The sequence below is a fragment of the Dipodomys ordii genome, unplaced genomic scaffold (genome assembly GCF_000151885.1).
Source record: "Dipodomys ordii isolate 6190 unplaced genomic scaffold, Dord_2.0 Scaffold220, whole genome shotgun sequence".
Classification (NCBI taxonomy): Eukaryota; Metazoa; Chordata; class Mammalia; order Rodentia; family Heteromyidae; genus Dipodomys; species Dipodomys ordii.
The window spans coordinates 1,519,943-1,547,693 of NW_012267436.1; the positions used below are offsets into that span (position 1 = coordinate 1,519,943).

Genomic DNA, 27,751 nt, shown 5'->3' on the forward strand with positions numbered 1-27,751 from the left:
AAAAAAGCCAGAAGTGGTGCTGTGGCTCAAGTGGTAGAGTGCTAGCCTTGAGTTGAAGAGCTGAGGGACAGCACCCAGGCCCAGGTTCAGGCCCCACGACTGGACCCCCCCCGAAAAAAAGTAAATAAAGTGCTAACACTTAGTGTGGTACTGGCACTTGGTAAGAATGCAATGAGTACTGGTTTACCTGGCAGGGGTCTTCCACATTTAACCCTACCTACCTTGATCCATGCAGACCATCCAGCAAGACCCCAGAATACAACATCCACAAATCTTATTGGTCATGCCTATGACTATGTTGTTGCTCAATTGTGGTTTTGTTGTTTAACTGAAGACTAGCACATCCAGTGTCTACCTGCTAAGCCCAAAGGATTAGTTGTGCTTATTTTTCAGGATTTACTATTCACCGGTACAGCAAACATTTCAGAAGACAGCAGTCTCTGGAGAAGATATCAGCTGCCCACTAATGGAAGAGTGAAGCAGGACCATCAGGGGTGAGCCACTGCTGGTTTCCTGTGCATACCTTCTGCTAAAGTTATGTCACTGTCAGCTAAGATGGCCAGCTGGGTACAGCAAAGAGTTCACCCACAGCACCCAGCACTGCTCAGGGCTTCAGGGCAAGGGATTCTGACTCTCACACCTGCCAAAGAACAGGACAGGTACAGAGGAGGCCACTTACCTATCTGATGTCAGGAACTGCCCTGAGCCTCTTCAGATATGAACCTTAGGCATGGACAGCCAGAGCTAGGAATAGGATTAGGGGCTGTCCTTAATTCCAGGTGTATGAGGCTTCCCCAAACCCATGTTCTGCTGTCTGTGGAAGCCAGAGGAGTGGCTTTCCTTGCTGACTGTGGTCCAGGAAGGGAGGCACTGTGGCAACCTTGCACAGTCCAACCCTCAAGATCTAAAGACAGGGAAGAGTGGCTTCCAGAAAGCCAGAGCAGCAGGCTCACACCTAGAGCACTGTGCTACCCAGCCACCAGATGGACCCTGTAGGTATCCCCACCATGCACCAGAACGAAGAAGGGCAACCCATGCCAAGCCAGCCCCCAATTCCCTCCTACTCTGTAGGAGGAAAGCACACAGAGGCTTTCAGAAGAGAAAACAAAGAAGGCTTGGGACACAAGATAGGCAGTTTGAAGCTGCTGAGCAAAGAGGGAAGATGTGATTTTGTGTTTCCCTAACTCTAGGATGTAAAAGAGCTCCCCAAAAGCCAATCTCAACAAGAACAGGACAGAGAGGGCCAAGTCGAATACTTGTAATCCTAGCTACACTGGAAGTAGAGATAAAGAGTCTGTTGCCTAAGGCAAGCGTGGGAAAAAGTGTCAGACCCTACTTGAAAAATAATAGAAGTAGAAAGGGCTGGAGGAGTGGCTCAAGTGGTAAAGCACCTGCCTATGAAGTTCAAGGCTCTGAATTCAAGACATAAAATGGGGGCAGAGCTTGGGCTAAGAGATAGGAGATGCAGCACTAGGAAAGGTTTGGAGAGGCCCCATCCCTGACAAGTAGAAGAATAACCAAGGTGTGAGGACTCTGGGACCAAGCACTGCCATCCAGGTTCTTCAGGGCTCAGTGCCAGAACAAAGGGTCACTGCCGAAGGCAGAGACCACATCCTGCTCTACCTGCTGAGGGGTGCCCACCACTCAGCCCACAGTGCAACTGCCTTAGGTAGGACACACAGACCCCTCATGACCTCACCCTGCATTGTGTCTTATTACTCCCCAGGGCTCTTCACAAAGGAATCTAGCCAATGTGCCATGTCCATTCACACATTTGTCCTCCATTTACTTTGCAGTGCTACTATCTAACATCTGCCTTGTTCTTCCTAGGCGGGGCTAGATCTCTTGACCTCTGACTCAATTGAACCACTCCTCCCCCACCTAAACCACTCCTACCCCAGTCCCTCCTCACCAGCCATCTTCTCATCTTTCAAATTTCAGGCAAGAACATCCTTCTAGACCTCCCAAGGCTGGGCAGGTTACTATTTCCATGGTTCCCCCACAGTGTCATTGTATCTTCACATCACTGTCTTTTTATGGGGTTCTGTGAGGAAGGAACCTCATGTAGCTTCTCAATTGTTCTATCCCCATGACCTAGTATCATATCTGCCCTGTAGGGTTGATATAAAAGAGAAAAATGATAACAAAGCTTGAGTGCCAGCTTAAGATGTCCAACAGTTGATTCACAGGGATTCTAGAATGAGAAGAAACAGTATAATAATTATCAAAGAAATAGTGTGATAATCAAAGAAACAGTGTAATAATTTTTGCCAGAACTAAAAGACAGAAGTCTTCAGATTTGAAGAGATCATAAAGATTCCAAAATTATGAATTTTAAAAGAGATGGCATAGTGAGATTGCAGAAACAAAATTTAAGGTTAAAGAGAAGATCATGAATATCTTCAAGGTAAGAAAACAGGAATAAAATGGCATCCGTTTTTCAATAACAATATTGGAAACCAGAAAAAAATAGAGCAATGGTATTCAATGCTTTTGTCAACCTAGGATTTTCTCCTCAGTCAAACTATCAATTAAGGCTGAGTGCAGAATTACAATTTGTTCAGACATAAAAAGACTCCAAATGTTTTTTTTTTCTTTCATGTATCCAGGAGCTGCTGGAAGAGGTTTTTATTTCACCACGACTACAGTAGAAACCACAAAAAAAGAAAGACATGGAACTGGTAGTAGGCCCCAGAAAGGAAATTTTCAAGGGAAAAAAAAGTGTAACTGAAAGACAGGAGCTCCAAACTGAAAGAAGACACTAAAAATATTGAAATTTTGCTAGACTTTGCAATAAGAGTTAGAAATGATATAAAGGAAACTAAACCAGTGGGGGAAAATGAAGCAATTATCAACTCTGGATAAGACATAAAGTTGAAAAAGAGAAGAAACATAATCATGATACAATCAGCTTCACTATCCAGCAAATGTTATTTGCAACAAAATTTGTAACAGCACAAATACTAAGTAATTATAGACCCATCCAGACAATGATCACTCTTTTGGAAGGGGGATGGAACAGAAGGAAGAAGTATACTTTCAGGGTAGATAGTAAGAGAGCTGAATCTCACCTGAAAAATAGAACTAAATTAAAAACATCAGTATAGGTAAGCACATTCATTGGAAACATAGATTTCTATATTTCTATTTCAAACAGCTGAAAGTAGTTGCTTCTGGAGAGCAGGAATAGAGAGGCTGGTTTTTCATTACAAGTGTTCTAATACTTTTGAACTACTCGTGCATGTTGCTTTGAAAAGTGTGAAATTAATCATTCTGAAATGAAGTTTACAAATAAAAAGAAAAACTTTGGCACACTAACCATTAGATTCTGTACTCATTAAAGTGGTCCTTCCTTCCCCTCCCCCAGTCACCTGCTCATTGGTGACCCCCGGGCGCAGGGTCCCATGCTTATAGTCCTCTAGTAGTTGCACGGCTTCTCTCAGACGTCTCTGTGAAGAAAAGAAAAGCGATGTGAGTGTGAGTTCAAGGCTCGTGAAAGTCATATGGAACTGTACAGCATCAACCAAAGTGCCAGTGTCCACCGGGTATCGGACCTCAGCCGTCAGTTCATAGAACACACAAAATATCAGGAAGGATACCACCTAAAAGCCTTGCCACAGGGAAATGGCTGGACTTTGATTGTATAGGCTGTTCAAGCACCTAAATAAGGGCTGTTCAAGCACCTAAACAAAAAGTAAAGAACGTATTCCAAAGCCATATCTCCATATTTTGTTGAGTGAGAAAGCATATTGCCAAGTAGTATGATGTGTTCATTATACCAGACAATTCACACACAGAGATAAAGCAATATTTTCTATGAGAACATCTGTGGGTATAAGTGTAACAAAAAGATCTGGGATGAGACCCACTGGTGACAGGGTTAGGAACTTCTAGGTAGGAGAAAGGGCCTACACTTGGTATGGGATGTCAGGAGGAACTTTAACCTCATTTGTAACGTCAGAAGCTTTTATAAGGCAATATACTATGCTTTCGACATTTTAAAAGCACTAGCAGAGATTTTGTACAATAACTGACACACAGAGAGAGAACAAATAGAAAGTTGAATCATATGACTTTTAAAATCTTAAAAGTTAAAGAGAGAGCAACAGATAGAAGGTAGTCTTTACAAACGTGTATAAGAATGTTAAAAAAAAAGTTCATAGAAGCATGATTCATATAGCCCCATGCTGCAAGTAATTAATAAGAGAGTGGATAAGTAAATCACAATATATACACAAAGAGATATTACACAACAATTCAAAAAGTAAACTATAAATAGATGCTACAATGTAGATAACTCTCACAGACATTATAGGGAAGAAAGCATTTTTCCTCAATATCCTCATCTCCTGTGATCTTCTAGAACTGTTTTTATCCCTTTGAGCCTACATAGGGCTTTGTCACTGCCTCAACATATAGAGAATGGCAGAAGGAAAATGATATGACCTCAGGTTAGATCACAAAATGCCCTGTTCTTTCACCTTGTTATCTAGATGGATACTCTCTTAGAATCTAGCAACCATGCTGCAAGGGAGCCCAGACAGCTCAGGAAAGATCTGCATGCATAAGAACTAAGCAATGGCACACAGCTCCAACTGAAGCACCAGTCAACAGCGAGCACCTATTTCTCTACCATATCAACAAACCATTGTGATTTTTTTGTTTTGTTTTAGTCAGTTGTGGGGCCTGAACTCAGGGTCTGGGCACAGTCCCTTAGTTTTTGTGCTCAAGACTAGTGCACTACCACTTTGGGCAATAGATCCACTTCTGGTTTTCTATTAGTTGGAGATAAGAGTCTCATAGACTTTCCTGCCTGGGCTGGCTTCAAACTGTGATCCTCAGATCTCAGCTTCCTGAGTAGCTAGGATTTCAGGCATGAGCCACCAGCACATAGCCCAAGCAAACCATTTTTAAGTGGCCCTTCCAGCTCCTTAGTCCACCCAGCTGTCCTAGCCATTGCCATATGGCAAAGACAAATCACCCTCTGCAATCCCTACCTAAATTGAAGCTCAATAAGCAAAGTAATTATGTTATTGGGTGTTTCAAGCCACTAATTTAGGGGTGGTGGCAGAGTTTGTTACATAGCCACATAACCAATGCAAATAATGGTAAGTGAGAAAAGACAGGGCAGGGCATACACCTGTAAGCCTAATACTTGGAAGGCTGAGGCAGGTGGACATTGAATTTGAGGCCAGCCTGGACTACATAGCCAGTCTCAAAAAAAAAAAAAAAGCAAAGCAAATAACAAAACAGGCACAATAGAGTACACATGCAGTTCAAAAACAGGCAAAACTAGCCTAGGGCGGTAGAAATTATTACAATGTTAAACTTGGAGGCAGTACTGACTGGGAAAAGCACACAAAGAATCCTTTGGCATAATTATTCCATGTCTTGATTGTGGTGGTTATATGGGTATAAACAGATGTAAGAATTAATTAAACCATACGCTTAGAAATCATGCATTTTAATGTATATGTGGCATACCTAAAAGAATGAACAATAAACAGACAACAGTGATAACGGGTAGCTTATGTCCAGGTATTAAAGATTCTAGACACAAGGATGGCAAGTATGGGGGAAGAAACCCAGTGACACCAGCTGTTTCCCTTTGTCTATAAGACAAGACTGGCTGGGAACAGCAGTACAGAGACCTCAACACTAGTCCCTTGATCTAGGAAAAGGGGCAGTACCCAGAGGGACACTCAGCAGCAGACAGGGTGTGCTGAGCTAGCTGACAGCAAGGTGGCTGTTCAGCCACCTGCTACGCTACTACAGCAAGAAACACTGCCAACCCAGACTAACAGCCAGGTCCATCATCCATCAGCTTGTCTGGACAGCAAAATGTGGCCAGTGCTGGTCAACCCCAGCCTGGACCACAGCCGAACATCTGGCAATCAGGGGGCCAGGAAAGCTTTTCTTGAAATAGCCTCAAGGCTGACAAGAGCTGTCTGTCCTCTTTTAAATATATGGATGTCAGTTTCCAGATTCCAAAGAGTCCTTTCCTGGAATCTTCTTACTTCCAAAGTAAATAGCTTTGTGGGATTTTCTTTCTTTCTCTTTCTCTCTTTCTTTCTTTTTCTCTCTCTTTCTTCCTTCCTTCTCTTCCTTCCTTCCTCCTTTTCCTTTTCTCCAGTTGTATAAGCAATTCATTCTGTTTAAAGAAAATGTCAGAAAAAAAATAATAAAGCACAAAAAAGTCATTTTAAATCTCCTTTGCAAATACTACTTGATATAACCATGGGAAAAATGAAGTTGAGGGTCAGGTATAGTAGTAGGCATCTATAATTCTGGCTACAAAGAGGTGGAGATAAAAGGAGTACATTCCAAGGCTGGTCCTGGTAAAAACTAAGACTTTATCTTAAAAACAACAAAAGCAGCCAGGTGCCAGTGGCTCACACCTGTAATCCTAGCTACTCAGGAAGCTGAGACCTGAGGATCACAGTTCAAAGCCAGACCAGGCAGGAAAGTCTGTGAGACTCTTATCTCTAATTAACTACCAGAAAACCAGAAGTGGTGCTGTGGCTCAAGTGGTAGCACTCACCTTGAGCTGAAGAGCTCAGGGAAAGTACCCAGGCCCAGAGTTCAAGCCGTACAATGAACAAAAAACAACAACAAAAGCAAATAGAGGTAGTAGCATGGCTCAAGTGGCAAAATACTCTGAATGTAAACCCCAGCACCACCAAAAACAAAAGAGGGGGCTGATGTTCCTTCTAGATTTTAATTTGTGTGTGTGTGTGTGTGTGTGTGTGTGTGTGTGTGTGTGCAAACACGCGCATGCACGGGAGCATGTGAGCACACACACATCCACAACCCTGCCAATATTGGAGCTTAGGCTCAGGGTCTGAGTGCTGCTGTTTAGTTTTTTTTGGCTCAACGCTGGTGGTTTACCACTTGAGCACTCCTCCACTTCTGGTTTTTTGTGGTTAATTAGAAATAGGAGTTTCACAGACTTTCTTGCCCAGGCTGCCTTTGAACCATGATCTCAAGTCTCAGCCTCCTAAGCTAGGATTACAGCTATTGGTACCTGGCAATAGTGATTGTTTCAACTTGTTTGAGGTCACACAAATAGTAAGTGGGAAATTTAGCATTTGAACCCAGAATTTGTCAGATCTTTGCTCTGCATATACTTCCCCTACCCACAACACTCTTAAAACCTAGAGCTGCACCAGGATCCCTTATCCCAGCCAGCTCCCTCCTGCTGCCTTGGCCTCTGCAAAACCTGGACAATGCTTGCTCTACTTTCCAATGATGAATAGTGAATGGCTCTGTGCTCTCATTATTTCTCCCACTCCAGGGATTCTCCTGAGTTCCTATAACAACCTGGCCAGATTCCATCTCATTTGACACGGTCATCAAAAGGAGCCCTCTTGCCAAAAGCATAAGTTCCAATAAGTTCTGAGCTTGGCAAAGGGTGTGAGTGAAAGAGAACTAAATCCAAAGTTCCTAAAGACAAGCCTGTGGACCTAGGATTGAAGAAAGCTGGATGGGGACTCTTCGCTCTGGGTGCTATAGGCTAGCCTCAGTCTTCCTAAGCCTCTGTCAAGTTTAAGAGACCAGGGTTCCAGGCCCTGTGGGATGGGTAGGGCCCAGACCACCTGTCCAGAGAGACCTGGCTATTTCAGAGGTTGGGAAGGGGCAAGTTTGGAAAGACTGGGGGTCTAGGAGGAGGGGTTGCCTGTTTTCACCATCCTTTCCCACTGCTGGGTTGTGAACCTTGGCAGAAAGGCCCAGGTCTTTGAGGAGGAGAGATGCTGGGAGGTTGGAGCCTGGTGAACTTTGTAGGAAGTCTTTTCTACCAAGAACAAAGTAATCAGTCCATGAATACAAAAGCTGTGAGGAGCTCAGCTGGTCCAAAGACAAGGATGCAAAGCTATGACTCTGCCTGAGGCCTAGAGTAGGACAGCCCATACTGCTGCCTCCCAAACACCTCTATTGGGCCAGCCCACTGTAAAATGTCACCATGACAGTCCCCTTGACAGGAGTGTGATTTCTAGAAGGTCCTCTGCAGTCCCATGTGTCTGGAAAGGCGATTCAGAAGCAGTGACTTTGTTGTTGTTGTTGTTGTTGTTTCTGGTCATGAGGATTGAACTCTGGACCTGGGTGCTGTCCCTCAGCTCTCCAGCTCAAGGCTAGCGCTCTACCACTTAAGCCACAGCGCCACTTCCAGCTTTTTCTGTTTATGTGGTGCTGAGGAATCGAACCCAGGGCCTCATGCATGCAAGGCAAGCACTCTACCACTGAGCCACCTTCCCAGTCCCGCAAAGCTAATCTTTCCTGGACACACAGTCTAATGGAAGATGCCAATATAATCCAAATATTTAACGTATTATACTATTTTGTCTATTTAATACAACTAGTGATAGCACTTGGCCAAGAGGTAAGTAACACCCAGAAATATTTCACCCCTCTTCCAATATAGAAACTCACCTTGTGGGTGGCACTTAGATACTCCTGTCTTCTGTTTCCTTCCCCAGAATGCCTATCCTCCTTAACTACCCATCGGCAGTCCCATCTATCCTTAAGGTTCATGCTACCTTCTTTAGGAATCTTCCAGAAATGATGTTGCTTTCTTCTCTAAACAGAGAGGATTCCATTTACAACTCTTTGAGGTCCCTGACCACTTATCTTCCATGGGCCTAACTTACCTGTGAGAGATGATAACATGCACAGAGCAGCTAGTTCCAGGAATCTTTCAGGACCACAGTACCTAAGCTAACCTCTCTAACCTAACACTAACTCAGGGCCATGAACATGTAACAGAAATAGTGATTGGAGTTGCTAAGGCAAAGTGAACGGCATGGTCAGGGTTACGAGTTGAGATTCTAGTGTAGAAAACCAAAGTCACTCAGCAGTGATGTTGGTCTCACAGAACTCTGGGACTCCAAGAGATTGCTCCCTGTTTACTTGGACATAGCAAAAATCAGCCCTCTGTGCATGCATGTCAGAACCATCCTGGCCATCATGTTGCTGAGCAGTTCAGAGCCAAGAGGAAAGGGTACTTCCTTGTCTAAGGTCTCACAGAATGATGAAGGTCACCCACAAACCGCAGGATCCCTAAACTCTACAGTTCTACTAGACATCAGCCTAGGAGCAGTACTCACAACAGCAAATGACTCCCAAAGAAACCACAGCAAGGCCTGAGCCTTCCCAAGCTGATGGCCGCAGGGCAGGTATCCAGGTAAGAAAAGGAAAGGGTGCCAGTGGCTCATGCCTGTAATCCTGAGAGTTAAAGATAGAAGTTTGGTGCCAGCCCAGGCAGTAAAATCCATGAAATTCATCTCCAATTAACCACCAGAAAAACAGAAGTGGTGCTGTGGCTCAAAATGGTAAAGCATTAGCCTTGAGTGAAAGAGCTCAGGAACAGAGCCCAGGCCCTGAGTTCAAGTCCCACAGCTGACAAGAGGGGGACAGAGAGAAAGAGGCCCTCTTTACTGTCACTCAAAGCTGAGCCCAGGCTGATACTGGAAAAAAAAAAAAGAGGAATTTTTCCAAAATGTTTAGAGGAAGTAGGTAAGATGGAAACAAGAGTTTGAGGTACAGTGGAGAGTTTGGGAGTCCCAAAACTTACAGAACTAAGAACAAGAGAGTTGAGAGACAGGGGAGAGTTGGGCTGGGGAGTGGGGTAGACAAGGAAATAGGGAGGACAGAAGGCTATGTACATTTCATGGCTTGACTGTTTAATAGCCTATCATTCTCAAGGGGCTGTTTGGGTTTTTGTTATTTTGGTGGTGGTGAGATTTGAACTCAAGGACTTGAGCTTGCTAGACCAGGCACTCTACCACTTGAGCTATGACCCTAGCACCTGGGCTAGTCTTGCGTCTGCTTGGGGTCAGGGCAATCTTCTTCCCCTGACTTGACCATACAATTACATATGGCCTCAAAGCTGTAGGACATGGGCTCTTCTCTTGTTCTCCACAACTATCCTAAGCTCTTTGTCCTTCCCGGCAGTCCCAGATTTCCTCCATACCCTAAGTTATACCTGTATTTGCTGGGATAGGTCCTTGGCTTCTACAGACCATAAGCTACCCTCTTAAAGGCTTAAGGGAATGAAAAACAAGGACAATTTTCCCTGCGGCTGACCTTCAATCACATTAGGAGTCTGCCATTCTGCCAGCTCACCAGGTAAAGGCAGGACATCAGTCTATCGCTCTATCCCAAGAGCTTTAAAAAAAATTATGACCAAGTTGGGCACTAATGGCACATGCTTAAAATTCTAACTACTCAGGAGACTGAGATCTGAGGATTGCAGTTTAAAGCCAACTGGGGCATGACAGTGTGTGAGACTCTTTTTTTTTTTTTTGGTCAGTCACCGGACTTGAATTTTGGGTCTGGGCACTGTCCCTCAGCTTTTCAGCTCAAGGCTAGTGCTCTAAAACTAGATCCACAGCACTACTTCTGGTTTTCTAAGTGGTTTATTGGAGATAAGAGTCTCATAGGCACTCCTGCCTTGCTGGCTTTGAACTGGGATCCTCAGATATCAGCCTCCCAAGTAGCTAGGATTACAGATGTGACCCATTGACGCCTGGCTTTGTGAAGCTCTTATCTTCACTTAACCACCAAAAAGCCAGAAGTGTAGCTGTGGCTCAAATGGTAGAGTACTTGCCTTGAGAGAAAAAACTCAGCCCCCAGGCTCTGAGTTCAAGGCCTACTAGTAGCACACACACACACATGCTCTCTCTCTCTCTCTCTCTCTTACTCATACACACAAACAGTAATGATCACCAGCTTGTTTATACTCTTTGGAGTTTATTCTAAAAAAACAAAGTTAGGCCAGGTGCAGGTGGCTCATGCCTGTAATCCTAGCTACTCAGGAGGCTGAGATCTGAGGATCACGGTTCAAGGACAGCCTGGGCAGGGAAGTCCGTGAAACTTTTATCCCCAATAAACCACCAAAAAACTGGAAGTGACACTGTTGCTCAAGTGGTAGAGCACTTGCCTTGAGCTGAAGAGCTGAAGGACAGCACCCAGGCCCTGAGTTCAAGTACCACAACCAAAAAAAAAAGTTAGCAAAAATTAAAAGCAATATGTCCAAGAGTGTTTGTTGCAAAGAAGCAAAAGATGGGAAGCAACCTAGCTATTAGATCTAAAAGCCTAACCAGAGATGGTTATTTATGCATAAAATGTGACGTTTAAACATTGCCTAGCATGTGTAAGGCTGTGGGTTCAGTTTTCAGTATCACAAAAATAAAATGGATGGCTCGGACCTATAATCCCAGCTACTTCGAGGCTGTCCTTACTTCATGATAAGGGCTTTGCAAGCTCCTGGTGGTTTACTTCCCTGACCTGATGCTGCACATACTGCACCCAGGACAGGAACTCGCCAACCTTCATGTCCCCCAAATAATTTGATCTAATAAAGTTCATGAGCCAGACTGACTTTGCCCTCTGTTTCCTGCAAATGACCACAGACAGGACCCTACCACAGCTTTCAGTTTTTCATAAGCACGACACAACCTCAGAAGAGACCTATGCATGCCCTCACTGGGACGCTGCTGATGCGGCCTTCCAGCTCATCCTGACATCTGATGTGCCTTCCCACTGCCTCCTCCTCTTCTTCCTTCCCTATCCTCTCTCCTTTTAGGATCAAAAAAGCACAATTCTCCCTCTCTGTCAAGCAGAACAACCTCCTCCTCCTCCTTTGAAGCCTTGTTCAAGGCATTCTGAGAACAAAGACAGCCTTCTTCCTAAGAGAAATTACTGTGAATAAAATTTCCTCTGCCTCATTACACATACAAGGGTTGGAATCTTTTTAAAGCTTGGTCAGTTATAAATTGCAAACAAGCAGCTGCAGAACTCTCTGAAGATGAGTCTCTCCATTGATTTAGCTACTGCTCCTAAAAACCAGGTCATTAGATGATTCAGGCTGCCAGGATCTCTACACCTGAGGATGTCCAGCTTCCAAGGCCACTTCCGTGAAGTCCACTGTCCAGCTATGAGCCCTGGACAGTGTTTTACAAAACATGAGCCACAGTCTGTGGACTAACCAGCAGTTGGGGACAGCCTGGCCTGCCTGTGTCTCATGACTCAGGGGTGAGGATGGGGCTGAGATCAGAAACATGCATCTTGCTGGCTGTAATTTCTCATGGTGTCTATCAATAGAGATGATCTTGCCAAACAGCATTCCTGAGCTGGAGATGATGAAGATGAAGGCCACTACCTTTCTGGCCTACAGGTCCCATTCAAGGCCCTTCCAGACTTTGTAGAGGCTATAAGATCTTCTGGGAGCAGAAACTTTCCCACAGGCTGTCAGTTGCCCCTGGTAACCATCCCTAACTCAGGTGTGATAGGGAAGGGAGGTAGTTCTTTCTAGGAAACCTATCAGAGCTCTGATAAGGGGAAAGAGTTGAAAATTATTCTAAAACTGCTATTGCCTTGTTATTTTCTAGGTGGCAAATGTTACTTTTGTATTTAAACTAGTAGTGAGAGGGCGAAAAAGCCTATGATTTTTTTTATTGACTGATAAAGAGAAATAGGTTAACATGTTTTTGTCATACATAAAAATGTTAAGGTCGGGCTGGGAAGGTGGCTCAGTGGTAAAGCACTTGCCTTGCATGCTTGAGGCCCTGGGTTCGATTCCTCAGCACCACATAAGCAAAAAGAAAAAAGCCAGAAGTGGCACTGTGGCTCAAGTGGTAGAGCGCTAGCCTTGAGCTGAAGAGCTGAGGGACAGCGCCCAGACCCAGAGTTCAACCCCACGACCGGAAAAAATAAATAAATAAGTCTGGGGCTGGGAAGCACATGCCTTGCATGCCAGAGGCCCTGGGTTTGATTCCTCAGCACCACATAAGCAAAAAGAAAAAAGCCAGAAGTGACGCTGTGGCTCAAGTGGTAGAGCGCTAGCCTTGAGCTGAAAAGCTGAGGGACAGCGCCCAGGCCCAGAGTTCAGGCCCCATGACCGGACCCAAAAAAACAAACAAAAAAATGTTAAGGTCTGGGGCTGGGAAGGTGGCTCAGTGGCAGAGTGCTTGCCTTGCATGTACAAGGCCCTGGGTTTGATTCCTCAGCACCACATAAACAGAAAAAGCCAGAAGTGGCTCTGTGGCTCAAGTGGTAGAGCACTAGCCTTGAGCTGAAGAGCTGAGGGACAGCGCCCAGGCCCAGAGTTCAGGCCCCAAGACAGACAAAAATACAAATAAAAAATAAATGTTAAGCTCTTTCAAAAAATAAGAGTTTAGCTGGGTGTCAGTGGCTCACACCTATAATCCCAGCTACTCAGGAGGCTGAGATCTGAGGATCAGGGTTCAAAGCCAGCCCAGGCAGGAAAGTCTGTCAGACTCTTAACTCCAACAAACCACCAGAAAACGGGAAGTGGCCCTGTGGCTCAAGTGGTAGAGTGCTAGCCTTGAGCTGAAGAGCTGAGGGACAGCGCCCAGGCCCAGAGTTCAAGCCCCATGACACACACACACACACACACACACACACACACACAAAAGTAAGAGTTTGCAGAACATAGCTGTAGATCAAGGAAGAGAAGAATACAATGAAATGATCTGAGGGTGAGAGGAAGAAGGACTGGAAGAAGGGTGTGAGTCTCGTGGTACTTGTAGCAAGCTGCCCTGAAGAGGCTCATCCATCCTCAAAACTCCAGCCTGTCCTGGCAATCTGAAATACCTTCTCACCTGCCAAGTTCCTCTCTACTTTTTCTCACCATGCCTTGAAGTCCACCATTAGCACAAGCCTCTACTGAGGACACCAAGCAAATAGCTTTTATGTTAGAATTTCACTGCAATTGCATTTTGTTTTGCATAGTTCTAGAACTTTCTAGGATGACATAATACCTAGGCTTGGTCAACAGTTTCCTTCCTTCTTGTTTCCTTCTTTCCTTCTTTTTTTCTTTTGTCTTTCTTTCTTTCCTTCCTTCCTTCTTTCCTTCCTTCCTTTGTTTTTTGCCAATCCTGGGGCTTGAATTCAGGGACCTAGGCACTGTACCTGAGACTCATTGTGTTCAAGGCTAGTGCTCTACCACTTGAGCCACAGCACCACTTCCAGCTTTCTCTGAGTAGTGTATTAGAGATAAGAGTTTCACGATTTTTTTCTGCCTGGGCTGGCTTCAAACTGTGATCCTAAGACCTAAGCCTCCTGAGCAGCGAGGATTACAGGCGTGAGCCACTGGCACCAGTGGCTCAATAGTTTCTTAAGGTTTCTTCCAATTTTTATATAATAATATTCATTATGACTCCAGACAAAATCCAGAAGTGAACCCTTAAGAGGGGGTAGGAAGCTATAAGGAGCAAAAAAAAAGGCTGAGTACTAACATACCCCAACTCCTCATCCTTGCTAAGCTGTAGCAGGAAACCACATATTGGGTAATTCCTATACTTCCTGTTACTGGGCTGCCACCCAGCTACACTGGGAATGCTTCTAAGCCCAGGTGCAGCAAGTTTGTGTTTCCACCATGGCCTTTCTCTCCCAGAACTGGTCAGCTCCAGGGTTGCACAAAGCCAGTATTCAGCATAGAGAGGTGAGTGAAATGCTGGTCACCTTAAAGGTTCAATAACTTGCCTCAGGGTATGAGGTGGTTAGGCCTTCTGTAGGCCAAGTCATCCCAGATAAATTCCCTGAACAGGACAACCTGAACAGGTAATTTAGATTACCTGAACAGGAAATGCAAACTTTCTGAGAACAAGCCTACCTGGGTTCATACTCTGGCTCCACCACCAGCCAGCACCATATACATGACACTTCTGTCTCTATTTCTTCAGCTGTAAAATGGAATGTGTAATAGCATCCCCCTTCTAAGGTGGCTTTGAGCTAATCTGATGAGCTCAAACATGTAAAATACTTGCAAATTCAACACAAAGAAGTTATCAATGTTTTAGGGAACTGATAGGGAACTTGAACCTTACACAATATATGTGCATGGAAACACTACCCTACAAATATGTATAATTATTTCATGTCAATTTGAGAAAACTGCCTACAAATTGCCTTGCTCAGAGTGCATTTCATAAATGCTTGCTGCAGCATGTGGGGGAAGGGGGTTGGGAAGGAAAAAATGAGGAAAGATGTGACACTGCTCAAAAAGAAATGTACTCATTACCTGACTTATGTAACTTTAACCCTTCTTTACATCACCTTTAAATAACAATAAGTAAAATAAAATAAAAAATAAAAATAACACTGGGCACCAGTGTCTCATGCCTGTAATCCTAGCTACTCAGGAGGCTGAGATTTGAGAAGAGCAGTTCAAAGCCAGCCTGGGTAGGAAAGTCTGTGAGACTCTTATCTCCAACAAACCACCAAAAAACTGGAAGTAGCTCTGTAGCTCGAGTGGTAGAGCACTAGCCTTGAGCTGAAGAGCTGAGGGACAGCACTCAGGCCCTGAGTTCAAGCCCCACAGCCAACAAGAAATAAAAAATAAATAAAAATAAAAATGCTTGCTATTTTATATGTACCTGTATTCTTGCAGAGTTGAAAATATAAATGAAAAGCTTTTAAAAACATACACATCTTAGGATGGTATTCCCCCCAAATTTAAAATTTGATAATAGCAAGTGTTGGTGAGGAAGTGGAACTACTAGAACTTTTAAAGATCATTGATAGGAATGTAAGATGAACAACCACTTTGCACAACAGTGTAGAGCAGTTTCTGGTAAGGTCAGATATTGTATTCATTATGCTTATCATATGAAACATCAATCCCATCTTAGTTATTTATTCAAGAGACATAAAGCAAACATCCATAAAAAGAATATTCATAGCAGTTTTATTCATAATAGCACAAAACTGGAAAAAGTGGAAGTGTTCATCAACAAGTGAATAGATAAACAAATTCTGGATCATCCTTTCTATGGAACTCTACTCACCAATAAGAAGATATGAGTATTGATACATGCAACAATATGGACAGATCTCAAGTCATTATGTTAAAAGATGGCATGCTGTAGGAGACTACTAATGCAATGGGCTGGGAATAAAAAAAAAAAAACAATAAAAACAGAAAGCAGAAGAGTAGCCGTGGGGGCTGGGGGAAGGGCAAATGGATTATAAAGAAACAGGATGATGAAAATGTATTACATCTTGACAGTAGTTGTAGAGATAGGACTGAACATATTTGTCAAAAATCATAGAACTGTGCAGTTTTTAAAGGCCTTAATAGACCTAATATTAAAAGCCATCAACAATTGTCAATTGTTACCTGAAAGAGGAAGGAAACTGGGTAAGGAGGATAAAGATAGATAACTTCTTATTCTACGTAAACACTCTGTAGATGGGCACTGTTGGCTCACACCTAATCCTAGTTACTCAAGAGGCTGAGATCTGAGGACTGAGGTTCAAGCCAGCCCAGGCAGGAAAGTTTACTAGACTCTTATTTTGAATTAACCACCAGAAAACCAGAAATGGAGCTATGGCTTAAAGTGGTACCCCACAACCAAACCAAAACAAACAAAAAACACCACATCTGTCTGTACTATTTGAATCTCTCTCATGTCTGTCTCATTTTGCTCCCTCTCCCTCTCCGTCTCCTGCCCCTCTCTCTCTGTCTCTGTCTCTCTCTCTGTTATTTCTTTGCAGTGAAGTGCTTGGAATCAAACCCAGGAACTCTTGCATAATAGACAAGCTTTCTACAATGGAGTTGTAGTCTTGTATAACCTTTTGTAATGAGCATATAATTCATGTAGTTCTAGTAAATTCATTACTTTTTCTCTTTTTTTTTTTACTTTTAGTTGGTCATGGGGCTTGAACTCAGGGCCTTGGCACTGTCCCTGAGCTTTTTCTGCTCAAGGCTAGCACTCTACCACTTTGAGTCACAGCACCACTTCCCATTTTCTGGTGGTTAATTGGAGATAAGAGTCTCACACATTTCTTACCTGGACTGACTTCGAACAGTGATCCTCAGATCTCAGCCTCCTGATTAGCTAAGATTATAGAAGTGACCCACCAATACCTGGCTTCATTACACTTGTAAATAGTAATAACAATGCCACCTGTCTTGAAAGAACATTGTGAGATGCAAATGAAATGCCCTGGAAAGGCACACAGCAAACAAAGGGCAAGGGAACTCTTTCTGGTTGATAAAGATTTAGATATGTTATCTTTCTTTTCCTCCCCTCCCTTCTCCCCCGCACCCTTCCTTCAGATGACCCGCACATTCCCAAATGAAAAGGTACAGCAGCCCCAGGTCCTCCAGTGAGAATGGTGGCCATGACTCACCTCAGTGACAAAGAGTGTGCGAGGGTCAATGATGTCCAAGAAGTGCCTGAAGCGGCCATAGAAGGATGTCTGGAGAAGAAGGTAGGAAAGGAGAGGAGAGGAGGTCAGATGTGATACACCATCCTCAGAACACTAGGAACCCCATTCCAAACTCATCATTGTGAGTTGGGTCCCCCACTCGGAAGGACTCCACACTGTGGGTAATGAAGGCCCATGAAGCCAAGTCATTCAGGGAACTCGAGGGCAGCTTTTCTGGGCTGAGAGACCACTGAAACAGATGGCTGAGTAGCTTAACTTCCCTTCCAGGTGCTTCCCACTGTCCTCCCTTTCTTCCATAGTCCTAACATCTATTCTGAATCTTCAGACACTCCCAATCATCACTGCAGGCTGAGGTGAGACCTGGCCCCCAGCCACCTCTCAGCTTCCCTGCCCCTCACAGGGCCCTCTCCAGGGTTCTGCTCTACTCCCCAGGCAGAGATGAAGCATGGCAGCACTAAGCTCACAGCCCAGAGGCCTCCTTTCAATGCATAGCCCTGGAGATGTGATGAGCCTCAGGATGAGGGGCAGCTCCCCCATCCCCCAGCCTTGTCCCTGAGAAGGGGTCCTGGAAAAGGAGGGCTTTGTTCTAAGCAGGCCACAGGCATTCGAGCACAATGAAAAGAAACCTAGCAACTACAGAGGGGCCTTCTGCCTAAGGATAAAGCCAGCTAGGCAAAGCCAAACTCAAGGGAAAAAGAGAGGGTGCCAAGCATGGGAATGGGGGAAGGTTCCAAATGCTAGGGTTTCAGGCCTCACTTACTACTCTCTAGATTCTGCCCCTAATTTCTCCCCAAAGCCCCATAGCTCCCCAAGCATCATTCTCTGCATAGTGGAAGAAATGGAAACCTCAGCATCCTCTCCTCTTGCTTACAAGGGCAACAGCTTCTGTAATTAATCTCTTTCCTGTTACTTCCAACATAGATCCTATAATAAGCTACAGGTTACCTCAAAGTTTGTCTTCACATCTCACCTCCATTTCTCTCCTCATCTTAGCAGCCCCTGTACAGCCCACCCTACTTCCATCCCGCTCTGGGTGCAAATGAGACAAATCAAGCCTTAGCCCCATTCCTAACCCAAACAATTGCTTTCCTAACCTCTCACAGCTTAAATGGCCTAAACCACTCCATGACAAAATGGTGCTCACACTGTTGTCCTGGCAAAACTTCAGCTCTCAGAATTTAGTCTAAGGAAATAATATTCAGAGATGTGGTCAGAAGTCCATGTTCAGGCCAGCACCAGTAGTTCATGCCTAGAATCCTAAATTAAATTAAAGTCCACGTTGGCATGCTTATCTCAGGAGGCTGAGATTTGAGGATTACAGTTTAAAGCCAGCCTGGACAGGAAGGCCCATAGACACTTATCTTTAATTAACCACCAAAAAGCGAGAAGTGGTTCAAGCGGGTAGAGTGCTTTGAGCAAAGTAGCTAAGGGACAGTAGTCAAGGCCTGAGTTCAAGGCCTGTACTGCCCCACCCCCCAAAAAAGTATATGTTCAAGATGTCTACTGCTGTGTTATCTATAAGAGTGGCTGGTTAGATAAGGGATAGTCCATTCATATGGTTGAATACTATGCAATCACATTTTCAGACAACGGCTATGATATGAAAAATGTTTATGAATTTGTAAAACACATACAAGTCCTATACCAACTTAATAAGTAAGAAAATAACTAGAGATAAATGCTAAATGAAGAGCATAAAGAGGAGATAATATTGAAATCCAAGTCCACTAAATGGTACTAAGGCTCCTTGGGGAAGTGATTCCCGGGTTGGATTTGTGATTCTAGGCTTTGCTATACTAGAAAGTAATGAAGTGTCATCTCCCAACCATACACACAAGTGACAGGACTATGTCAAAAGGATTATTAGACAGCCAGGCATAGTGGCACAAGCCTATAATTCCAGCACTCAGAAGGTTGAGGCAGGAGGATTGCAAGTTCTATTCTAACCTGGCTACATAGTAAGTTCCAGCCTGCCTGTGCTACATAGCAAGACCTTAACTCAGAAAACAATCAAACATGCAAACAACCCAAAACCCACTGAAGGGCAGATGATGGGTACTGTGTGCCTTAGACGTGACAGTTCAATAAGTCCAGAGCAACACCACTGTGATATTCTGGAGGGAATTAACCTAATCACAAGAAAACATCTGATGAACCCAAATTGAGAAGCATTCCATCAAACAAGTGATCTTGTTCATCAAAATATCCATGTCATAAAGACAAAGATTGAAAACTGGATCTACATTAAAAAGAATCAGTTTACTAGCTTGTATGGTTTGGGATAGAATCTGAATTAGAGGGGAAATATTTTCAAGGTCATTATTAAAATGTGGCAAATTTGGAATATAGACTCTAGATTAATTTTTTAAAAAAGAATTTTATCCATGTTAAACTTCTTTTTTTCTTTTTTGCTAGTCCTGGGGCTTTGAACGCAGGGCCTGAGCACTGTCCCTGAGCTTCTTTTGCTCAAGGCTAGCACTCTACCCCTTGACCCATAGTGCCACTTCCAGCTTTTTCTGTTTATGTGATATGAAGAATTAATCCCAGGGCTTCATACAAGCTAGCCAGGAATTCTACCACTAAGCCACATTTCCAACCCCATGTTAAATTTCTTTTTTTTTGGGGGGGGTCCAGTCATGGGGCCTGAACTCTGGGCCTGGACACTGTCCCTCAGCTCTTCAGCTCAAGGCTAGTGCTCTACCACTTGAGCCACAGCGCCACTTCCAGCTTTTTTCTTTTTTCTTATGTGGTGCTGAGGAATCAAACCCAGGGCCTCATGCATGCAAGGCAAGCACTCTACCACTGAGCCACCTACCCAGCCCCACCCCATGTTAAATTTCTTAAGTGTAGTAATGGTATTGTGGTTATGAAGAGAATGTCCTTAATCTTAAGAGATAAGTCACTGAGGTACAATGGGATGAATTGATATAATTTACTTTCAACTGGCTGGGCAAAAAGAACATGAGTAAATATGTAGGGCAGTCATAAAATTTTAAAGTGCAGGTACTATTTTATTTTTTATGCTGGTACTGGGGTTTGATCTCCCCCTTGCTTGGCTTGCTTGCTCAGCTGGTCTTCTACCACTTAAGCCATGCCTCCAATCTAGATTTTGCTGGTTATTTTGGAGATGGATTCTCATTTCTGGCTGGCTCTGAACTGTGATTCTCCAGGTCACAGCCTCCTTAGTAGCTAGGATTACAGGTGTAAGCCAGCAGCACCTATTTTTTTCACAGATTAAAGATGCCTGTAATTATGACAGGTATATTTTCTGTTACCAGGCTTTCTAGACAAAGGGAATAACAAGGAAACTCAAAAGCATGTTAAAAGCTGGTAGATCCAGGGAAAATGTATAGTGGGAAGTTCCCCATACCCTAGCAAGGCTAGAGTTGTAAGGCTACCTTTCTAAAAGACTGATGGTGTTCCAAAGTTAGTTACAAGCAGCATTTTTCAGAATGGACATTATGATGTTACAAAGATTGCCTCTGGGTAATAGGATTATTAATGATTTAATTTGTCTATCTTTTAAATTGCTTTTAAAATGAAAAGCCAATATTAGGTATAATATATAGAAGTAATATTCTATTTTAACATGTATGTAAATTAAAGTCCAAGGTGGCATGCTAACCAATACACTGAATAATAAACTCCTGAAGGAAATGGGCTATTGAACTTTCTTCTTTGGCTCCCAGTCTCCTTAAACATCCACTCAGGGACCACAGAAACACCTACCATGCAATGAATGAGTGGGTTGAGAGCCTCCAGTGGCTTTTAGGCTTCCTGAAGGAGGTGGAGCCAGAGCCAGGCTTTGGAGGGTGAGACTAGAAAAGGATAACAATTGGGCTACTAGTGGTCTGAGGGCGATGAGGGTAAAGGGGTGGAAGTAAGCACCTGCAGGGAATGACCTACGAGTAACAACTTCTAGAAAATGCTCCAGCAGACACTTCAGCCTCTGACTTGCCTGTCCTTTTGATCCTGTCCCAATCCTGCCAGTTCTACTGGGCCATTTTCTACCAATACCACTGGGGGAGGTGTTAGAGTATATTAGACTTTGCCAGAAAACCACACAGACATCCAGGTACAAAGAGCAAAGAAAAGGTTTCTTGCCAGTAAGGGACCAGCAAGACCCCTTCTCACAAGTGAGAAGTGAGAAGAAGTGCTGGCTATTGTCTGAGATGACCTATATAACTAGGAGGGGCTAGAAGGGGCTAGGAGGCAAAGACCCCAGTATGGATGTGAGGGCCAGGGGCTTCATCATGGCAGACTTAGGATTTATGGCTGCTGCCCAAGTAGTAGGTAAGGGACCCTGCAGCTGCCCAGACCTGAAGGTCACTCTAAAGGGATCTTGCTGCTTTATTTGGTGGTAGCTGTCCCACAGAAGTGCCATCTCAAGGTAAAGGGGGTTGGAGGCTGATTATTTACTGCCTTTACTACATCGGCCTAGTGTTGCCTAGGAAGGGAACTTGCCAAGCTGTGGAAGGGGGAAGGAGCATGCTAAGCTATGAGAAGGGAGCTCACTGGGCTAAGAGGAGGGTTCTAGATAAAGCATTTTACTTCATTGACCTCTACAGAATCCTATGGAGCAAGGAAGACTCAAGGAATATCACAGTGAACAAGGTTATCAAAAGAAGCAAATAATTGAGCAGGGTCCCGTAGCTATCAGGAGGCTGAGATCTGAGGATCAAGGTTCAGACTATGCAGAAAAGTTCCAAGGAATTAACAATTTTTAAAAAGCCAGACTCAGGGCTGGGAAGGTGGCTCAGTGGTAGAGCGCTTGCCTTGCATGCACGAGGCCCTGGATTTGATTCCTCAGCACCACATAAGCAAAAGGAAAATAAAGCCGCAAGTGGCGTTGTGGCTCAAGTGGTAGAGAGCTAGCCTTGAGCTGAAGAGCTGAGTTGACAGCGCCCAGGCCCAGAGTTCAAGCCTCACAACTGACCAAAAAAAAAAAGACAATTATTTAACCAGGCACCACTGGCTCATGCCTGTAATCCTAGCTACTGAGGAGGCTGAGATCTGAGGATAAAAGCCAGCCTAGGTAGGAAAGTCTGTGAGACTCTTATCTCCAATTAACCACCAAAAAGTTGAAAGTGGCGCTGTGGCTCAAGTGGTAGAGCTCTGGCCTTGAGCTGAAGAGCTCAGTGACAGGGCCCAGGCCCAGAGTTCAAGACTATGACCGTGGGGGGAACGGGGAAGAGTGGGGAGGGAGGGGGGAGCCAGACTCGCCAGTTGTCAGCAGTTCAGTCAGCAGCCCACACCTGGAATCTTAGCTACTCAGGAAGACACTTGAGGATTCCAGTTTGAAGCCATCCCAGGAAGATAAATCTAAGAGTTGCTTATCTCTATTTAACAGCACAAATCTGGAATTAGGAGTTGTGGCTCAACTGGTAGAGCACCAGCCTTGAGCGAAAAAGCCAAGTGTGAGCTCACAGCCCTGAGTTTAAGCCCCAGTACTAGCACAGGAAAAAAAAAAAAGCAGGCTGGAAGCATGCTCAAGTAAGAGTATTAGCTATGAGCAAGCAAGCCAAGCAAGGAAGCAAAGCACTGGGTTCCAGCCCCAGAACTCAGAGAGGGAGAGAAGGAGAAAGAAGGAGAGGGGGAGGTAGAGGGAGAAAGATAAGCAATAAGTAAACAACTACGAAATGTTGTTATTGGTGCTCAAATGAGGCATCACAAAGTACAATGGAAACACTCAAATCTCTTCCTATTTCTTCCCAGAGTGAGTTAAGGAGACATCCCAGAGGAGTTAGGACCCAGAAGTGGATGAGTTGCTAAAACAGAGAATATACACAACAGTGTGAAGCTGCAATCCAAAACCGCTTGGAAGTGTGGAGTCTCTTCACACAGTCACTATTCAACTAGCTACTGAGGACCTACTGTGTGTGCAGCACTGTGCCAGGCCCGGGGAGTACAGCAAGGCTCGATGACTATGGGAGAGAGAGAGGAACATGGATGTTTTGTGGATTTCTTAGTTATACTCTGGTGCTTACTGACCAAATAAGGAAAATAAGAAGCCTACTTTTAATGGAGAGGAAGATAAAATTGCTGTATTGGTCATGTACATTTGAAATACTTAAAGGACTTTCTAGGTGCAACTTTAATATTTGGAGACACAGACGTAAGATTCATGAGAGGGTTCTGAGTTGGAACACTAAGCACATAGATCCAGTCCACCTGACACACCCAGGTCTACTGACAAGCAACAAGTTAATAAAGAATGAGACAAAAGGAAAGTTTGCTTCAACATAGAATGCTGGATAAAAGTAGGGTAAGAGGGAAATGAAGCAGCACATTAGCCCTCCCAGCAAAGGACAACTGTATGTATAGGGGTCAACCTAGGTCTGGACTGAGAAGTAAACATAGGGTCTTGTCTCTGTGGAGGCCACAAAGTTTAGAATAGTAGTGTGGAATGGATGGTACCAGAAACTATTTGAAGCTAACCACATGGGTGGATTGTGAGGCAAAGTGGAGATCAGGCAATCAAGAGGTAGATATGGCGGAGAGTGTAGCTCAGTCTTTTCATAGAATGCAAAAGGCCCTGGGTTTCATCCCAAGCAAGGCAAAAGAAGGTGTGGGGGGGGGGGTGGAATGTATATTTCATTCCTACTAACATGACTTAAACAGGGAGTTTCTGGCCATCCATGATTTTAGAGAATGCCATTCTCAGTGAGGCTCCTTAGTCAAGAAGATCTCATGGATATTTTACTGCTGGAGCAAGTCTTCCCAAGAAACATTGTTTCTTTGCAGAGATAATAGCTTGATCTCTCTCCCTAACTGATGAATTGCAGGCAAACTTTTTATTTTTCAATAATTTAAAATATATGTCACTTCCCCTCACCCCCAACATACACACAAACACACACTGGACCCATCTTTATCCAATCACACAGTATAAGTTCTTTCTTCCCTTTGTCTTTACTGGAAGAATGAGTCAACCACATGATTCTTTCCCTTTCCCTTCATAAGAAAGGTGAGTCAGGTGATTCTCCACAGGGCCAATAGGCCTGCAGCCCCAGTCTGCACTCCTCAAAGGTACAGGCTGGCTGAGGAGAAGCAAGCCATCAGAGAAGTAGCTGACAGCAAAGGCCCAAGAAGCACTTCTGTTCCAACTCAAAATCACTGTCATTGAAATAAGGAATAAAATCCTCACCAATACTCACTAGACACTATGTTGAAAATGAACTATATGCTGGGAGCTGGTGGCTCACACTTGTAATCTTAGCTACTCAGGAAGCTGAGATCTGAGGATCACAGTTCAAAGCCAGCTGGGCAGGAAAGTCCATGAAACTCTTATCTCCAATAAACCACTAGAAAACCGTAAGTGGCGCTGTGGCTCAAGTGGAGTAGAGCAGTAGCCTTGAGCTGAAGAGCACAGGGACAGCGACCAAGCCCAGAGTTCAAGCCCCACAACTAACAAAAACAGGAAAAAAAAGAGAAAATGAACTATACTACTTGTGGGTGGGGATGGAAAAATTGGGAAAGCGTGAGGAAAGGGTTGACATTGTCTAAAAAGAAATGTATTCATTACCTGACTTATGTAACTGTATGTATATCACTTTTGTAATAACAATAAAAATTTTTAAGAAAAATATGATTTTTATAAAATACCATATTAAAATGGTTTTATACACAAAAAAATGTTGAAGCTGGGCACTGGTAGCTATAATCCTAGCTATTCAGGAGGCTGAGATCTGAGGATCACTGTTCAAAGCCAGCCTGGGCAGGAAAAATCTGGAGACTCTTACCTCCAATTAACCACCAGAAAACTAGAAGTGGTACTGTGGCTCAAATAGTAGAGTAGTAGCCTTGAGCTGAAGAGCTCAAGGACAGCACCCAGGCCAGAGTTCACAATAAAATAAAATGTTGACCTCTCTCCACAGCACAAACCAAAAGCAGCTCTCAAGAGCAGCTCACTTACTAGAAGTAAATGATTAAAAGATATAACTATCAGCAAGATCATTTTATTTTAGGGAATAAAATTACCCAAGGATCACACCCACTTCTCAAGCTTGTGAAGGGCACATTTTCCTGGCTAGAGACTCTCCCCATCCCAGAAGGAGCCTGTGCAACTTGTCTGCACAGACCCAGCCCACCTGGGCCATCTTGGAACCTGCACATACATAGCCCATTCCTACCACTTGGGCACCCTACTATTTGAGCCACTCTTCTAGCCCTTTTTACTTTGTCTTTTTTAAATTTTGAGTTCGGTTCTCCCTTTTTGCCCAGTCTAGCCTGAACTGTAGTCTTTCTATTTACTCTTTTCATGTAGTTGGGATAAGGAAGTACATTACTGTATCCAGCAGGAGAAAAGGAGGGACAGAGAAAAAGTGTTAAACAATACCACAGAGATGCCATCAACCACATTCAGAATGAGGAAGATTCTGCAAATCAAACAAGCCAGTTTCTAGACAAATACAACGAAATCAAGAGGGAGATAGGGCTTGGAATGTAGCTTATTGGTAGAGTACTTGCTTAGCATGTATGAAGCCCTGGATTCAATTCCTCAGTACCACTTAAACATTGGCACTGTGGCTCAAGTGGTAGAGTGCTACCCTTAAGCAAAAAGAAGCTCAGGGACAGTGCCCAGGCCCTGAAGTCAAGCCCCAGAATGGCAAAAAGGAAAAGGAGGAGGAGGAGGAGGAGGAGGAGGAATGGAGAGTTTGATGCAAGAAAACAATTTTTAAAAGGAGGTGACAATCAGGAAACTTTTAATAGTGAATGGTTTAGTATATTAAGAATTAATTATTTCAAGTGTGAGGCTGTTGCATGAGGGTTGTTATGGCTAAGATAAAACTAATGATGAGATAGATGTAAGACATTCACCTCTGTGGAATTCCCTCAACCTGTAATAAGGAAAACCCAAAATGAGGGATATTTTACAAAATGCCTTGTCAGCACTTCCCAAAACTGCCAAGGGAAAGTCTGAGAAGGTCAGACCAGAGGAAGACTAAGAAGGCAAGGTAATTATAATGTGCAATCCTGGCATAAAAGACAGTAAAATTTAATTGAGATTGTAGTGTAACTAGTGGCAATGTACCAAGTTGATTTCTTAGTCTTGACAAATGACCCATGATACTACAAGATGACAGCAGAGATCCTAAGTAAGGGCTAGGAAGGAATTATTTTGTTTTGTTTTTGTGCCAGTCCTGGAGCTTGAACTCAGGGCCTGGATAGTATCTGGGAGTTTTTTTGCTCAAGACTAGTGCTCTACCACTTGAGCCACTGCTGCACTTCACTTTCAGCTTTTTGGTGGTTAATTGGAGATAAGAGTTTTACAGACTTTCCTGCCCCAGCTGCCTTCCAACCATGATCCTCAGATCTCAACTTCCTGAGTGGCTAGGATTATAGGCATGAGCCACTAGCATTTGGCTTGTTTTGTTTTCTGTAAATCTAAAAGTATTCCAATTTAAAAGTTATTTTTTCAATCCAAAAGAGTCTTTATTTTTAGACAAACCTACTAGTAGGTCAGTGAAACAACAGTGTGTTTGGGTTTTGCTTCAAAAACAATTCACTGGTTGAAACAAGACTGGTCTTAACTTGTTGTTGAAGCTGACTGATGGGTACACAATGGTCTGATGATGACTGTTTCCACTTTTGTATGTTTGAAAATCTCCAGAACAACAACAACCACAACAAAGACAATAAACAAACAAACATAGACTCTGGAGCCAGAACTCCCTAGGAAGTTATTTAGTCAATTTCAAAATTTGTATACTGCAATTTTCTCGCCTGTAAATAGAGGTCACTGTATTTGTCCCATCAGGTTGTGAACATTTTTTAAGTCAATATGAAGAAAGGATTGAAACAATGCTCAATTCATCATCATCATAATTTTATGGAAAGATCACCAAAGACCACAGCCCATACCCCACCCTTGCTCCACTGCCTGAAACTGCTCAGCACTCATTCTTTCCCCACCCCCACAGACTCACCTCCTTTGGGTGGAGGAAAGGAACAGCAGTTCTAAAGGGACTCCTGCGAACAAGGAGTCCCTTGTTCCAAACCCCACAGAAAGTAGAAGACAAGTTGGAGAATCAGAATGGTGTCTCAGCTCAGGGTACTATGCACATTCCCTGGACCCCTACTACATGCCAATATGCAGGCAGGACTCAGACAAAGATGGCTGAGCCCTAAAGAAACCTGTCAGATATCCAATGCAGACCACTGCATCTTTAGACTCACCTCCTCAAGGCTTCAGATTCTTACATCATTAAATATGTCCCCCACTTCATTGTAATCTTACAAGATTCCTAAAGGAAAATGTGGATAAAAGTTGACCCATCCTCCCAACCACAGTTTGTACTGTTTTGTTTTTGCTCGGGACCTAGAGCTCTTGCTTGTCTGGGTTTTTTTTTGGCCAGTCCTGGGGCTTGAACTCAGGGCCTGGGCACTGTCCATGAGCTTATTTTTGCTCAAGACTAGCACTCTATCACTTGAGCCACAGCACCACTTCTGGCTTTTTCTGTTTATGTGGTGCTGAGGAATTGAACCCAGGGCTTCATGCATGCTAGGCAAGCACTCTACCATTAAGGCACATTCCCAGCCCTTGCTAGGCTTTTTT

At 43.8% G+C, this 27,751-nt stretch overlaps 1 protein-coding gene across 1 annotated transcript in view; it reads right to left on the reverse strand.

Moving 5' to 3' along the window:
• The window catches only part of Sfxn5 (sideroflexin 5), a 98,933-nt gene extending 80,752 nt beyond the window's left edge, over positions 1-18,181 (reverse strand). Inside the window, exons 1-3 of the mRNA XM_013035764.1 lie at positions 18,164-18,181; positions 17,155-17,223; positions 3,372-3,449 (exon numbers count right to left, since the gene is read on the reverse strand). Of these exons, the coding sequence (XP_012891218.1) occupies positions 3,372-3,449; positions 17,155-17,223; positions 18,164-18,181 (165 nt within the window). The remainder of the gene's footprint in view (positions 1-3,371; positions 3,450-17,154; positions 17,224-18,163) is intronic.
• Positions 18,182-27,751: the final 9,570 nt, after the last annotated feature.